This window comes from Hippocampus comes, unplaced genomic scaffold, assembly GCF_001891065.2.
Source record: "Hippocampus comes isolate QL1 unplaced genomic scaffold, H_comes_QL1_v1.1 scaffold315, whole genome shotgun sequence".
In the NCBI taxonomy this organism is placed as follows: domain Eukaryota; kingdom Metazoa; phylum Chordata; class Actinopteri; order Syngnathiformes; family Syngnathidae; genus Hippocampus; species Hippocampus comes.
The window spans coordinates 942,005-958,796 of NW_017805539.1; the positions used below are offsets into that span (position 1 = coordinate 942,005).

Consider the following 16,792-nt stretch of genomic DNA (forward strand, 5'->3'; position numbering starts at 1 on the left):
GGGGGAATGTTGAAGGGGAAACGGGGGAGGGCGATGGAGGAAGAGCATTTTTTTGTTGTTGTCGAAAACACGAATTGAAAGCATTTCACTTTTTCTCATTAGAAATCGTAAATATGCCTTTTTTACAGGAAAAAAAAGATTGAAAACTACTTTTCAATAAAAAAAAAATTGTTGACAAAACATTACTTTAAATAAATATTTATATTTTATTTGATCTTTTAGAAAAAAATCACTGGTAAAATTATGACGTGTCAAATACAAGAATTGTTTTTTCTTAAAAAAAAAAGCTACTTTTTGAAGAAAAAATAATTACTTTTTCAATCATTTCAGGATTTTACTTTTTGTCTACTGCTCATTCGGAAATAAAACGTGAAATATGACTTTTTCTCAATGAAATAAAGACTTTTTTTCATGGGGAAAAAAAACTGCTTTTGGTTGAAAAATATTGTATTGAAAAATAAAACTTCACTCAAGTAATATGAATAGTATTGAAAATGGGAGACTTTTTTTATTAAAAAAAAAAAAAACCTACATCTTATTTTGACCAAAAATAATGTAATTAATGAAATTGGGTCCCCCCCCGCCCAAAAAAAAAAGTCTTAATTTCATGAAAACACTTCGTAAGGAAAAAAATGGGAAACACCTACTAAGAGATAAATTAACAGCCTGGAGGAGGAGCCACCGCCTCTCAATCATGGTACGCCGCCCTCGATTTAACCCTTAATCATTTGCGGCGTCCCACCTGGCTGACTGGCAACCACATGGGAAGGGTGGGGGGGAGGGTCGTGCCCATCAATGAAAACAAAGCTTCAGAAGCAGCCCATCTCATCGCATCCGCACGCGGCATCTGCACCGTCTCGCTGTGTCGCTGTTAATAATTCATCAAAGTTGGCAGTCTGGGCTTTGATGTCGCCATGGCAACGGCCATCGGCTGCCGTGTGTACGGGTGTCTCAGCGTGTGCGGATATCCATGTACATCGAGAGGTGCCGTGGCCTCAATAGCCGGGGAAAAGATACACCGATCCACCCCGCCACAGGAGGATTAAACGCCGGGCTTCATGAATATTGCATGCGTGACACGCAGCCTGATGCTTCACACTTGAGTGCACTCAAGTATTTCCCGACCTCGTGTCCCTGTTTGTATGTTTTGCTAATCATGTTCAGTAGGAGTTGTTTTACAACTCGTCATTATATTAATAACAGTGGCTCATCCAAGACGTTTGGTGTTATTATGTTACCATTAAGCTAAATGATTTTCGTCACTTTATGGGTTGGTTGAACATTTTGATGTTTACATTCACAGTGTTTAATTCTCGATTGTTGTATGCTCTGTTTGTATGAGTTGGCGCTTTGTCGGTTTTCGAGAAGCGGTTGTTTCAAGGTTTGAAATTACTGAAACACTTTCATTCACCCTGTAAATCACAGGTGTCAAACTCATTGCCTGGGGGCCAGATGTGGCCCACCACATCATTTTAAGTGGCCCGCAAACACAAATCAAAGATGACAACTTCCACAATACTTGCTAAAATGTGTACCAAAACTTCAAATTTTCATGTCAAGTCAAGTGAAGTACAACTTTATTGTCAAATGCATGTTGCACATACAGCACAGATGAAATTTCCTCCCTCTCAACCAGACAACAAGACAAGAGGAGCCGCTGCGGGTGCCCGTGCCGCCATCAATATGTAATAAATCAGTGACATATTGTTAGCATTATCTTGTTACCAAACCCTTCATTACAGTTACTCAACCAATAAGTGAATAAAAGGTGATTCTTGACTTCGTTACATAGTTTCCGTCAACACGGCCCTCCAAGGCAAACGGTCATAATCATGTGGCCTGTGACAAAAATGAGTTTGACACCCCTGCTGTAAACTGATAACATGATAAGCTGCCCAGTGTAGTAACTGCTGTCCCTGAAAGGGTTAAAGTTGATGTTAATTTACTGGAAACTGATAACATGATAAGCTGTCCAGTGTAGTAACCGCTGTCCCTGAAAGGGTTAAAGTTGATGTTAATTTACTTTTTTTTTTACCTTTCGTATCTTGAAATTTCTTTCGTAACAAGAGGCAATATTTTCCTGTTGAGGCGTTTTGTAACTAGAACATTTCGGATGAAGAGACGTTCGTATGAAGAGGTACCACTTTACTGAAAGACGAGCGTTTACACAAATCCTGCTGTACTTCCCGGTTATGTCCATCTGCACGAATGCTGAGAGACTATTGCTGTGCGTCATCAAGCTATTACATGAGAATACTGTCATGAAAATCAAGCATAGCACACAACTGTTGGGTATAAATGCTGAGAGACAAGCCTTCACACGACTCTTGTTATAAACCATATAAAATGTATTTGGATGAATGCTGGGACAATCCCTCATATTAAAACAAAATAGAAGAGAATACTGAAATTCAAGCATTGAAATACACCATTCCATTTCTTTTTACTTAATAGCTTCAATTTTCAACTTCAGTTGAATGCTGAGGCACGAGCGTCCTCTCATCCCACAAGATGAATATTTGCCTGCTTGTGAGCGACGACAATGATAAGCCGGAAGGGAAATATTGCGGCTAATGAATCCTGGCTAAGGCGCTCATTGCCATGCGAGCCACCTCAACTCCACTTTGTCAATTACAAAAGGTGGAAAACACGCAGTTCCCCCCTCTACTCGCCTCCACACCCTTGCTTACACAAATGACTAAGTGGCCAGGCGGACACAACACATGTGTGAATGTGTCTTTCAGCATGAGCGTGTGTTTTTAGTGTGTGTAAATTTGTGTGAACCTGCGTGTTTGTGTGTGGTTGAGTGTAAGTGACACTGTAAGTGTATGTGTGTTTCAGTTTATATGAGCGTTTAAGTGTGCTTAAGTATAGCATGTGTTAATTGTACCAAGTACAAGCCAGAGGAGGCGAAATAGCCGATGACAACGTAATCACTGCCGCGCAACCTTTGATTTCGGTCAGGACAACAGAAATGTCAGGGGACTTGGTTTAGTGCCTGTGGCTCTCCCTGTGTTTATGAGTGCGTAAGTGTGTATGTTAGATTGCTGGACTTGAAGTATGTCTTCAAGACTTTATACGTGTTCAAGTGTTTGTTTAAGGGTATGCGCGCGTTAAGTGTGTTTGAGCGTTGAAATGTGTGCGTTTCAGTGTGTGCACGTGTGTGTTTATGTCCTACCGCAGGCGACAGCCATTCTGTCGTCCGATCGCCGTGGAAACTGCACATGGAATGTTTTTTTTCTTTAGGTTGGTGTTCGCTGCGGCGCACACACACACACACACACACACACACACACACACACACACACACACACACACACTTTTTGCATTCATCAACAAAAGAACAGGGAACACACTCACACACACAAGTGACGCATACGTCTTGATTTGTACACACACATTTTGAATCGTTATGTGCTTTGCTGCAAGAGCGACTCTGTTGCCATGCCAACGCACGCTCAAGCACACACACACACACACACACACACACACACACACACACACACACACACACACACACACACACACACACACACACATTCCTATTGCGATTCCAATGCAGAGACATACTCACCAATCAGAGTATAGCGACCGAGAGCGTATGTCCCACTCAAAGTGCTGTTGACAAACGCAAGCCGGGGGCAATGACCAATTCCACTTATCGCGACCATTCCACTTGTATTTCTGCGTGTGACATTTTCAAGTAGTGATTGATGGGCGTGGGAAGTGCGTTTGCACTTTTGGCACACCTAATGAGGGGCTTGTGCTATCGATCCGTCATGCCGTGGAGAAATGTGACAAATAATATTACATCTGGCCAGGTATGACCCCGCCCAAAGACATATTTTTATGATTGTTCTGCCCATTCTAGGGACATCCTACTGCTTCTAAATTTTCGAGCCCAACTGAAACATTCCAACACAAAGGAATTATTGACGACATTTCCAAAATTGCCACTTTTGTAACTTTTGTAAAACATTAGAGTAAATGCCTTTTCAAATTCGACAATTTTCAAATTAAGAAATATTTTACATGTTGACCTTTTCCTTCCACATAACCTGACCGAAAAGCAGTCCAACTTCAACTTGTTCAGCTAATGCAGAACACCATGGCAATTAAAAAAAAAAAATCACTTCCCCCAAATTGTACACGTTAAAATTCCCTAATAAGGACATATTGAACTCTTCCTTCTACAGTTCTTGGTCAATTCCTGCCCTTCCAACTACTCTCACATTCTACATTTTGACAATTCTATGTGTCAACAATCCACTTAATTCCATCAATATAAATCCTGCATATGAACCCCGCCCCACACCCCCACATGCACCCATATGTTTATTATAATTCAAGTTTGTCTACTACTACTGGACAAATATTCATTACCTAAACAAATTTGGTCAATTTGCATGTTTTGAGCAGATCTGGGTAAGAAACATGTTGGATTTCCGTGTGCACTTGTTCATCGAAATGGGTTGTATGGTCACAGAGCATTTCAACACGGTGCCCGGTTGGCCACATCATTATGTACAGGCCAAATGCTGTCTTCAATACGCACTGAAAGATGTTTATGATTGTGGTTGGAATTTGATGGTTTCCAATGTTTTTTACACTCCCGGGTAGCTAAAAAAAAAATCCCACATTTACATTTATAGAAATAAAATTAATGCATTTAAAAAAATGCATTTGAAATTATTAAAATAAGTCTAAATACAACAAAATAGTATTAAAAACAAGTTTGACATTTTTATCGCCTTCTGCTGTTAAAAATACCAACCAAAAATGTGTTTCAAATATCCCCCCCAAAAAAAATCATAAACTTTTTTTTTTAAACTGTAAAAAATACAAACAAAACATGACTCAAAAAGAGTACTTTGTAATATTTTCACCCACACTAACAACAAAACTACAACCCCCAACATCCCACACCGCCCCCTGGAAAAAAAAAAGGTTTTGTTTTGGTTTCAAAGATAAATAAATAAATAATAAATAATAAATGAATTATATATGAAGCGGAATAGAAAATGAATGGATTTAATCACAAAAAACTAGTTACATCGCAAAAGAAAAATGACAAGCCCAAAAGATATCAAAACCACTGCAAGCTCATTAACCAACAAAAAAATGTACAAATTTGATTTTTTTTTAAATCCCAAAATAGATCTAAGCCCCTGCTAGCTATAAAACAATCAACAACAACACAATGAAAAATTAATACTTTTTGAATTTAAAAAAAAAAGTGCTAGAATAACGCAGCAAACCCAAAACTACCAACCAGAGCAACAATAGTAACAACAACAACAAAAAAAAAACTACAACTAAATGAATTCCTCAAACAAAAGCAAGCGTCTATTATCTCTCAACTGGACTGTGCAGGCGTACCTACCTATCAAACTCCCTCAAATATTCTTTGTATTATTTTCTTTTTTTACATGCAACGAAACACACAAAGCGTGCACGTAAGACCCAGAAGGAGAGCGGGACTCACCATGCTGTCGTAGTGGATGAGCTCCAGCTCGTAGTCGGGCAGGATGTCGCTGCGGTTGTTGACCAGGTCGAGCGCCATCTGGGCGGAAGGCATGCACGCCTGGCCGCCGGGCCAGCCGCCGCTCATTGGGAACAGCGCGCCGATGTACAGCTTCTTCTTGCCTGCGCACGGCCGCGCGCACAGCAGCAGTAGCGAGAAGAACAAGTAGGAGACGGTCAGAGAAGCCCGGAGGAAAGGCGCGCGCCACCGGGCAGACGCGCGACTCGCCGGCATCACTTCGACAACACGTGGACGATAAAGACCGGAAAACCAAATGTCAACAATTACATAGTCAAGTCAACTGAGCACTAAGTCACCTCACGACGAAAACTAAACTAAAAAAATACCCCAAAAAGCAATACTCGGCCAATCTCGCCACCTTGCTGCTGCTGTGCATCAATCTTGAAATGTGGTGACAAGTGTGAGATTCACCACTTTTAGGCAAAGAAAAAAAAAAGGCGCGAATGAGATACCAGGTGCAGAGTGTTGATTGGGAGAAGCTGGAGCCCCCACCCCATTGGCTCCCCCCCAAAAGAGAGAGAGAGCGAGAGAGAGAGAAAGCAGTCGTGTGTGTGTGTGTGTGTGTGTGTGTGTGTGTGTGTGTGTGTGTGTGTGTGTGTAGTTGCGAGGAGTGGAAATAGCAGCAGAAGGAAGGCAAGCAACATCTCCCCCTCCTGTAAGACTGTCGTGTTGAAAACAGATGAAAAGATTTGCAGCGGAAGAGGAAGCGGCGTCTGATCTGCAGTGCATCGCTCCCCTGTGTGTGTGTGTGTGTGTGTGTGTGTGTGTGTGTGTGTGTGTGTGTGAGTGTGTGTGTGTGTGTGTGTGTGTGTATGTGTGTGTGTTGTGTGTGTGTGTGCAATACCTGCTGAAAGATTAGCTAATGAGTCAAACGCTGAGTCGAACTTAATTTGATCACATTTTGGATTCTTCTTCCGGTTTTGGGGGGTTGGTTGATGTCAGCAGTGTGCAACATAAGGATGCAATGCTAACAAACAACCTCACAGAAAGTGTTGTGAACTAATTTGCTGCCGTGGACGTGTGTGTTCATCGACTGGAATTCAACCATCTCTTGCCATCGATGAATATATTTGTCAAGTATGTTTCTTTTTTTAGCAGGGAGGCATGGAAGAGCGTCTCGGCCAGCTTTTCTGTGAAATTCAGCACTGTAATGACGAGCTGATTGCTGTAGATGCATCGCTTTGGATTTGAAAATCGACCACCGCTTTTCAGTGGAAGAAAAAGATGAGGAGTTAACTCAGGGTGGCTAAATAGTTATTTTGACATCAAAACACCTTTGTTGTTTTTAAAGAGAGGGGTATATTACAAACTTTCAAATTACAGGGTAAGTAGGGTATAATGGTAAGGCAAAAAAATAAGATTGGTTTTAAGGTTCACGCTGGGTATTGTCAGGGGAAAAAAATGCAAATTATGTTTTAATTGTTATAAATACACCTCTGCCTAAAATTGTATCCTTATTAAAATTACATAAGACAATGAAAACAAATGTTGATCAACTTGCAACATAGAATAACTTAACATTGATTTTTAGTTTGCAACAGAAAAGATTTGATCTTCATCAATTTGCCTGAATTTGAAAAAAAAAAAAAACACATGAAATGAGAGTGCCACTCCCATCTTCTGTAGAGGATTTGTAATTGCAGTTTAGTGTAGCATGCACTGTTATCACAAAGACAAATCATCTTTATCCCTGAAGTGATGTTATCCCAATGCCAGGGTATCTATTAGTAATCCTTGTGGAACACCACAAGACATCCTTTCCGTCCATCCATCCATCCATGCATTTTCTATCGTGGTTGTCTTCATTAGAATCTCAAGGCATGACTGTTTTTTATTTTAATTGTACAGTATACATTACTTTGGCTTTACACGTTCCTAAAATGAAAATATTGAAGTGACTGCATACAGCACAGAATCTTTCTTTAATTTGAGAATTTACTACCAGCAATTTTTTTATGTTTCATTTTAAAAGCAATTGAAACTGTAGCCAAAGTAAACCACGGCATGTACCCAACTGTGATTTCATTTTTGGTTCATCGTTCCCCTACTCCGACTTTACGCCTATGTCCTCCATTTCAAAATTGCGTCCTTTGAAAATGACTTACTTCGCTAACTGAGTGAGTGTGATACGAGGACGCCGGGTTTTCCCAAGTGCCATTATCCTAGTGTCTGTGCTATGGAGGCGGTTGTCATTGTCTGGCATTTGCCTTCCACTTCCTCGTGCGACCGTCCGATCATCCATCAATTATTCAGCGCTGAACTTTATGCGCAGCTCAACTGGAGCTCGCTCAATGCGTGTGTGTGTTTCTGTTTTTAAGACCCCCGGTGGGATAGATGGTAGCCTGGACGGCTCTTTTAAAGGTTGGAATTATCTCGAGCTTTGCACCTTGTATGTGTGAAGGGGGATAATTCATGCAAAAGGCACTAAATTCTCAACTCATCTCAACCTCTGGATATTGGGGCTGTCATTGACCAATCTTTTCATAATCGACTATTCCATTGACTACTCAGAAAATTGACTACCCCGGGCTGTGCAAATATGGTTTCATTATTAGTATTTACACTTTCAATCTTGTTGTTGGCTTACTCAAGTTAGCCATTTTTTCCCCCCCCCCCCCCCGAGCTCTCCGATCCAAATAGATGAGCCTTTGGAGTACTCTGGAGTTTTTTTGCAAGATGAGTTATGTTATACTAAAGCAAACTCTCCCACAAGCCATCTGTGTGTACTGACCCTGTACTGTTAGCCGCCCATAAAAACAACAATCCATGTTTTTTTTTTTTTTTTTGCATCGTCCTGCAAACTAACCATCAGAGTTGCTCAGAGATGCGAGAAATCTATTTCCGCAAATTGCAAGCATCCATCTTTGTATCTCTCCGCCACCTCCCACCCCCGAGCGCGCCACCTCCACCCACTTCCTGCCACCTCAGCGGGAGAAAGGTTAATACCCGTAACCGGCTCCTGTCTGCCTCTTGGCTTTACAACGGGACAAATGCAATTACTCAACCCCCTCCCCCCCCAAAAAAAAACAGCACTATAAATAATAACAATGACTAGAAATGATCAACAGAGCAAAATAAAAAAGTCTTTGGCACAAACACAAATGTTGTTACAGTTATGCAATACAATCGCTCCTCATCACTACCTTGTAGAAAAGAAATAAACACAACTAGAAGTAATCCACAGAGTCAACAAGTAGTTCACGACATCCTCAGTCATGCGATCATTTGCACAATGTATGCGTGACAAAATTTATTGTGAATATCTTTCCTGTTTTTCATGATAACCAATAGAAATAAACACAACAGCTCAGCCAAAAAAAAAAAAAAAGTTTGTGGCCATTTTTGTCACCTGTTCATTCACGCAATTATGGTATTGGATTCATCATATTCAGACTAAAATTCGAAAAATAACCGCCACCTCGCATAACAGAAATAAACAGCAGCACAAGAAATAATCCACAAAGAATGGGGAATTGCTTCCGAGTCTGTCACATTTCAAATGGCGACAATTCCCGTTCTCGATCGCCTGCCTCCGCAAGGCAATTAGCGGCAATCTCATGAAGACACCCAATCTCCATCGAGCTGGAGAATGACAATTAGCTTAGTGATGAGCAAAGTTAATGGTCCTCATCCTCGCGGCACTTAACCACCATTTTACAATGCTCCCTGGGGGAGGTACTCAATATCGCTAATGTCTACATTGTCATGTACACACTTTAAGTATGACCCCCAATGAAACTACTGTGCTTTGCTATAAGGGATTTGGAGGTAGTGCTCTCATATTAGAAACGTCATCATTTATTTTATTATTTACCAACATTTCTTTTTAAAATTTTTAAGTTTAAAAAAGTGTTAAAAAATTATGTGTAAAATATCATTTAAAAAAATTATTTAACAGCTTTAAATGTAGGTATTAAACAAAACGGACGTGAGTATTTGAGGAAGAAAAGAATCACTTTTAATCAAGGGTCTCAAACCTCGATCCTTGAGTGCCGCTTTCCGGGATGTTTTAGATGTTTCCCTCCTCCAACACACCTGATTTGAATGAGCAGGGTCCTGCAGAGCTTGCTGATGAGCTGATCATTTGAATGAGGTGCATTGGAGGAGGGGAAACATCTGATTTCATTTTTTTTTTCAGGAGTAAAATATTTTATTTGTCAGACAACCTGAAGAGTGAGTGACTATCTGAGGTGAAGTAATCAAAAGAGGACTTTCAGGAGTTAAAAAATAATATTGCGGTCATGGCAATTTATTTCAAAGAATAAAAAACATGATGTCGCAGTAGTTCTCCTTTACAGCTTTAAATGCTCACATTAAAATCATCTTCAGAGTGAATATCTGAAGTTACGTACAACGCCGATTCTCATCAAACAAGACAATATCCATCCATCCATCCATTTTGTAATTCCCTTATCCTCACGAGGGCCGCGGGTGTGCCGGGGCCTATCCAAGCTGTCTTTGGGCAGAACTGATTGCCAGCCAATCGCAGGGCACACGTAGAAGAACAACTATTCACGCTCACAATCACACCAAGGGACAATTTGGACTGCCCAATCAACCTGCCATGCGTGTTTTTGTAATTTAGGAGGACACCGGAGTACCGGAAACCCCACACAGGCATAGGGAGAACATGCAAACTCCACACAGGAAGGCCGAAGCCAGAATTGAACCCTGCACCTCTGCACTGTGAGGCGGACGTGCTAAGCAGTCGCCCACCATGCGGCCAACAGAACAATAAATACATTTATAAACAACTGAGGAGTGAAAACAAAAAAAATGACTACAGTTTAAAAATAATTCATACGGATTTTTTTTTTTTTTTAAAAAGAACAAGAGATGTTATCTGACAGATTTCTCTTAAAAAAGAATGAGGACTCGTTTGTTTAAAAGGCTTTAGACATTAGATGTAGGCTTTTTTTTAAAGATCACACTGCTCCTGGTACGCAAGTCAGGAAAGCTACAAAAATAACTCTGCTGCCCTCTTGTGGCCAATAAACAACATTACAGCTCTAAAATTGAGTCGACTGTGTCTGTTACCGGCGTACAGTAATGAGATAAGATAAGATAAGATAAGATAATCCTTTATATGAAACACAGGATGTAGATTGTAGTTATTTTTATTGTGCGAGGTGGCGGTTATCTTAATTGACATGAGGAGGATTCACACTATTTAAACGCCGCGTACATTGCGTTCTCCAAAATACGCATGTGGGCGAACCTTTTGTTGGACTTTGTGGATAATTTCTATTCGTTCTGTTGATCGTGATTCTTCAAACCGGCAACAAAGATGAATCATAGTAATTCATTACAATGGAATGTGTCTTACCTGTGTTGTTTTTGTCGTCTTCGGAAGACAGAAGCATAAAAAAAGGGGAAAAAACATGTTAAAAGAAAAAAAGCAATGACAACACGATCATGATAGATACCTTTGTACATGCTGCTCATTTTCAGTGCACACATAAAGTTTTGACATAGCGCAAGAACATCCTCATAGTAATTGTTTGGATCAAAATGTGTTCATAGCCTGTCTGATATGATGAAATTGAATCATTGTTTCAGAGTAAAGGAAAAGTCTATTTGTTTTGGGATAACAACATACTCCTCACAAACAATGTCCTATTTCAACTGAGACATGGAAAAAATATGTCTGACTTTTGTTCCTCATGTTTCCTATGCATGATGATTCTGATGCTTCAGGTTGAATTTCAGTATAATACAAAAAAGATGACTTGATGCAGAGTACAACCGCAATTCAAATAATTGTTGTCCACCAGATGTCAGCAACGGTGTCATTGTGCCCATGCGGAATAGAACTCCTTGGCAGTAGCTGCTTTTACATAATCTCATCGCATCCTCACAGTAAATACCCAGTATTAGATCCACCATCATTTATTGTTTATTGATGATTGACGGTCACCGCACATCAGGCTGTGACTCAAAGGCCTTGAACATTTCACTCGAAGCTTTCCCCAAATATAGAACAAGTCAACAACACTCCACCATGTTTCCAAACTGTTCGGGATTACGCAACCTACTTTCACATTGTCAGAGCTTTTTTTTTTTTTTTTAAACCAAAGATTCCCATAGCAACTTTAATGGTTGCCACGGCAACCCTAATAACCGGCTGGCAAACTGTGGCTTTCTTTCACCAAATCCTCATTCATTTGCACGTATGTGAGCAAATTGTGTACTTGAACTTGGACTGGAATGGAGCACTGACATGGATGCTATTTACCCGAAGGGAAGGAGCAGAATATATTTCCCGAGAAAGCTCAGATGCTCCAATGTGTACAGCAAGATGTTGGAGATATTCTACCAGTGTGATAGCAAGTACCATCTATTTTTCTGATATCTGCTGAGGCGTCAGCATCAGTATCAGGGATGCCACATTTCCCTTCATGAATTGAGATTCGCCTGGGGAAAAAAAGTCTTATGGCGAATGTATAGAAATATGCGTGACGTGTTATGACAACCGGTTCAGCCATTTTTTGTGTAAAGACGATCAAGTAGAGCCACAATGTTCTGGGGTGTCATACAATTCCACTGAGACCTATAAAAATCAATTTTGACCAACATGACATAAGCAACTGGTAAAGTCAGAAAGTATTGTACATTATCATTTGCGCGATTGTGCCAAAGCATTTGAAACTTGTTCCAAAGCAATGAGAAACTGCTTTTGGTTTGCACAAGTGACACAATGATGTGAAAATTGAATTTCTCAAAATTCAATTCTGATCTGAGAAATGTACCAAAGTAACTGAGAAAAAAAAACTGCTAGACGGCTGGTGACATCAGGGCACTGAAGAGAACATTGAGCAAACTTCTCTCCCTCCATCTTGGACAAATCATTAACATCCTCTCCACGACACTATGCAGCAGCAGACTTATTCAGCTTCACTGTCAGAAACCATGTTCATCTTTTACACCATTCACTATTCACTTACTGTACATAATTACTCACTGGGTGTGAGGAAAATGCTTGAGGACAATGTGCAATAATGGAAACATATTTCACATGTACAATCAATATTATGCATATACATGTGCGCACTTTACACTGTTGACACCATTTATAAATATTACTCCTTTACTGTCATCTGTTCATACTGACGTCACTGTGCAATGTCAAGCGTACACGCAATGCGTATTGAGAAATTTTTTGCATGCAAAATACATAATAGTATACTCCAAAGTATAATTAATCACTAAGTCATCATATATCACTGTCACTAAGAGACTTTCCCTTTGCGATTGATGTTAGAATGGCTCGAGCATCACATTTAACTCTCTGTCTTCTTCTCTTCCTGAGGGATTTTTTTTTTTCTTATGTTCTGTTGGTTGTTCCTATTTTGGTGTAACTGTGACTATTGCTGCTGTGACAATCTAATTTCACTCATGGGGCAGACAGACAGATAGATTAGAAAAAAATTAAACAAAATAGAGGTCATGTAATCTGAAGGTCGAAGGTGCATGGGGACCCAAAATTGGAGGAAAAAAATATTTTATTCCATTATGGATTAAGATGGTCCCACAAAAACTGCATGAAAAGTACTTGTTCCAGATGCTCTGTATTTCATTTTTGTTTGCTTTGGTCGTGTCATAGTGTTACTCACAGAGGCAAATGGGCTTAGGAGCGTCCCATTTTCCCAGTTTGGTGCAGTGGCTGACGTTGCGTCCCTCCAGAATGAAGCCACTGTGGCAGCGGTAGTGCAGAACCGACCCCTCAACCGGGGGCCCTGGGGGTCTCACTGTCACCTGGCCGTTCTCCAGAGACGTCCACACGCGAGGACACAGCAATACTGACAAAAAGAACACATATGTTAGCAGCACACAGCTAAAGAGGCTAACAAGTCAAGCTACAACATCTACAAGCTTAAAACGTCACTTTACATACTTTTACACGTTGCATTGATTATCTGAAGCAGTTGTCCAAATATGTTATGAGCATTTTTAGTTGTGTGTTAGCAATAGCTACATAGCATTAGCATCATTTTAGTTTTAGATTATCTTCCTACATGTTCTATTTGCTTTTTAGCTCCAGTGCTGTGTTAGTAATAGCATTCATTTCGTGCTGATTCACCATTATTTATCTTTAGATGCCTCGCAGACATAATAACAGCGAACCAATACATCTGGGTTAATTTGTTGGATTGAAGGGTTGAATATTGCTAAATGCTAATAGCGCCTACGTTAACACACGCAATGTGACTGCTATGCTGATGCTTAGCATTAAGATTAGCCACATTCTTTGTTAGATGTTTTAAGATTATTTAAAATCACATCATATAATAATAGAATTTACCAATGGAATTGGCATTGTTAGCTGTGATTGTCCTGTGGATACAACAAAACCCAAATCAGGTATCGGTAGTTAAATTAGCAAGAAAAGCTAAAAGGCTAACGTAGCTACCAAAGCACACGGTCAAAGTAACATCTAAAAATGAATACAACTTGTAAAATTATTTCCCATTGGTGTGAAACTCAATAAAATGTCTTTTGGGACTCACTTAAAGTGACAGGCACCAATAACAGATTATTTGGAACATTTTAGTCTCGGTGTGCTTTGGTTAGTCTTTTTTGAAACTGGCGGCAGGGTTTTTTTTTTAATCTGCTCTGTGTGTGTGTGTGTGTGTGTGTGTGTGTGTGTGTGTGTGTGTGTGTGTGTGTAGACTTCCCCTCCAGCAAGTATACAAATTTTCTGTGAAGGCCACCTAATCTGCAGCTTTGTATTTTTTGCAAAAAGAAGCATTACTTGAATGTAATGGACTCTGGGAATTCTTATTTGGAACATAAAAGAATGAAAATCAACAAAGGATTTCATCGCATCGCTGCACCCAAAACATGACCTGAATAGAAATTTCACAGTATTTTTTTTTTTTTTTAACTTAACTAAGCGGAAGACTGTCTTTTTTTTAACCACCTTGAGGGATGTTTTTGATCCAGGTTTTTTAGTTTGTTTCAGTAAAGCTGATGTCAGGGGCTTTTTATTTTCTTACTTTCCACAAAGCACTCCTGAGTCACTTTTGAGGGAGTGAAATGGTTCATTTTCGGCCTGATTTCCGACATGGCTCCTTGAGACTTTTTCATGTCCACTCAGTTTCATGTTGTGTCTTGTTTGTGTATCAGCCCAAACTGGCTGTTTCAAACAAAAATGGCAGATTTCCTGTTCACTTTCAGGCATGGAACGTTTTCGTGCGTCCTGTCACGACAGATGTGCTGTATTTTGTGCCGTTTGGTTAAAGCTGAAACTGAAAGAAAACCATTGCAGTCTTCGCATCCCCATACCCGAATACAAATAAAGACTCGAGTACTCACGACAGCTGCTGTGCTGCGTCATGTCTGTCCACGTGCCGTTGGGTAAACATTTCCTGACTTTAGGCCCCACAATCACGCGGTTCCCACGGCAGATGTACTCAATCTCGTAATCCACCGGTAAAATCTGAACACTACGAATCTGAAAAGGCAGTGATGAAAATTACATGGAGATCCCCCATGCGTTCAAGTCCTCTCAAAACAGTGCCATATGGTGGCAATCAGGGAAAAAAAAAAAACATTGCAGAGTTGTTTTCGTTTGAACAGAATTTGAATGACACTAAAACTCAATCGAGTGAAGGAATCTTTCTCCTCAATAAACTGCGCCCCCAGTGGTCCAAAAACGATATTCTCGATCAATATTTCCTGCATTTGTAGAATATGAATTAAGCAGAATAATCAAGACGTTTTTATCCATATCACAGTACCTCTAGACTCAGCTTACCAACGTCACAAGATCAAACCCGTAAAACAGGTGAGCCGTGACGGTCGTTACCTGCGACCTTAAAGACTTATCATAAACTCTCAAATTGATAGGTGTCACCCAAATGTATGAGTTTCTGGTATTGATCCTTGTGGGACACCGCCATTTTCAAAATACATTTGAAAACATCTTTGAAAACTCACTTTGAATTTATCTTTAATGGGATATTTGGTGTCGAATTTTGAGGGTGAAATCAAGTAAATCCATTTTGAATGATAAGACCGTTATAAAAACAAAAACAAAACAAAAAAAGATGAAACGTGAATTCTGTATGCACCGTATCCCAAAATGCTATTATTATTTTTATTTACTGACATGTTAGGGTGACTCTGTCAAAGAATGCAATGTGAACCAGAGACTTTTATCCCTATACGTTTATCCTGACATTTAACGCCCTACCACTTGTACAAGTTAATTACTTTTTTCAGTGTTGTTTTGTGCGATCATAAAACAAGCATATACTGTGTTTTTGATTGTATTTCTTGTCACCTGCTCTTGTGTCAGGCCTCTGTAGCGGATACCTCCATCCCTTGGGGGCCGGATGATGGCACAGCCTGGGAAAGGGAAAAAAAAAGAAAAACGAATGACAGAAGGAAAAGCCTTTCATTGGATGAGGTTGATAAATTACAGCAAAACACGACACATGAAACACGGTCAATTTAGCTGACAAATCGTGCTCTCAACGGACTTCATTCCTTCCCATCATCCCACGCACAGTCACGCACACACACGCGCGCACACATACATGCACAAATTACCTCCAGTTGATGAATTATGTATGGGCACAACAAGAGATGGTAGAATGTGGAGTACCAGTAGAAACAAAAGCGCCATCATGACTCCACCTAGAAGACAAAACAGAGGGCGAGTGCTCATATATGATATATTATTATTATTATTGTCATTTTAAAATGTTTTATTCATTTACACAAACTACTCGTAGTGTTACAACATTCCAAAGCTCGTGATGTTTTCCTTAAGGTCCCAAAGTGTTTCTAATTGTCAAAGTGTTCCTGGATTTCTCATTCTGCCACAAAGGAGTTCTTAGTCTTTTTCGTTGTTCCCCACGTGATTCTATGGGACTCTAGGGAGTGTTTCCACTGCAGCAAGAACCTCAACACCCGAGTCTCCAGTACTCCAAGTGTGCTACTAACTGCCAGTATTTTTAGTGTTCCTTCGATTTCTTGACATTCCTGAATTTCTGTCATGATTCAATAAAGCTCCAACGTTGGCACATGGAGAGCCACTAAGAGTCTAAATGCTACATTATGCTAAGCAGTTAAAAAGTCCAAAGACTTGAATCGACACAGTGGTCCCACGAGCATGCTGAAACACACACACGCTCGCACACAACAAAGACACTAAAAATAGCTTCTCATTTGCACTTTGGAATAATAAACTTTGTAAAACTTCAAATGACACCAAGTTCGCATGCTGTATATATATATATA

At 40.0% G+C, this 16,792-nt stretch overlaps 1 protein-coding gene across 4 annotated transcripts in view; it reads right to left on the minus strand.

Moving 5' to 3' along the window:
• Positions 1 to 16,792, minus strand: part of gabbr1a (gamma-aminobutyric acid (GABA) B receptor, 1a) — a 47,459-nt gene that overhangs the window by 28,354 nt on the left and 2,313 nt on the right. For 3 of the 4 annotated variants that reach the window (XM_019878591.1, XM_019878590.1, XM_019878589.1), the window contains exons 2-7: positions 16,100 to 16,186; positions 15,831 to 15,895; positions 14,861 to 14,999; positions 13,159 to 13,344; positions 10,872 to 10,889; positions 5,486 to 5,646 (exon numbers count right to left, since the gene is read on the minus strand). In XM_019878591.1, the coding sequence (XP_019734150.1) occupies positions 5,486 to 5,646; positions 10,872 to 10,889; positions 13,159 to 13,344; positions 14,861 to 14,999; positions 15,831 to 15,895; positions 16,100 to 16,178 (648 nt within the window). In that variant the 5' untranslated portion in view covers positions 16,179 to 16,186. Of the gene's footprint in view, positions 1 to 5,485; positions 6,103 to 10,871; positions 10,890 to 13,158; positions 13,345 to 14,860; positions 15,000 to 15,830; positions 15,896 to 16,099; positions 16,187 to 16,792 lie in introns of those variants that run through there. The other variant, XM_019878592.1, reaches the window with a different exon arrangement.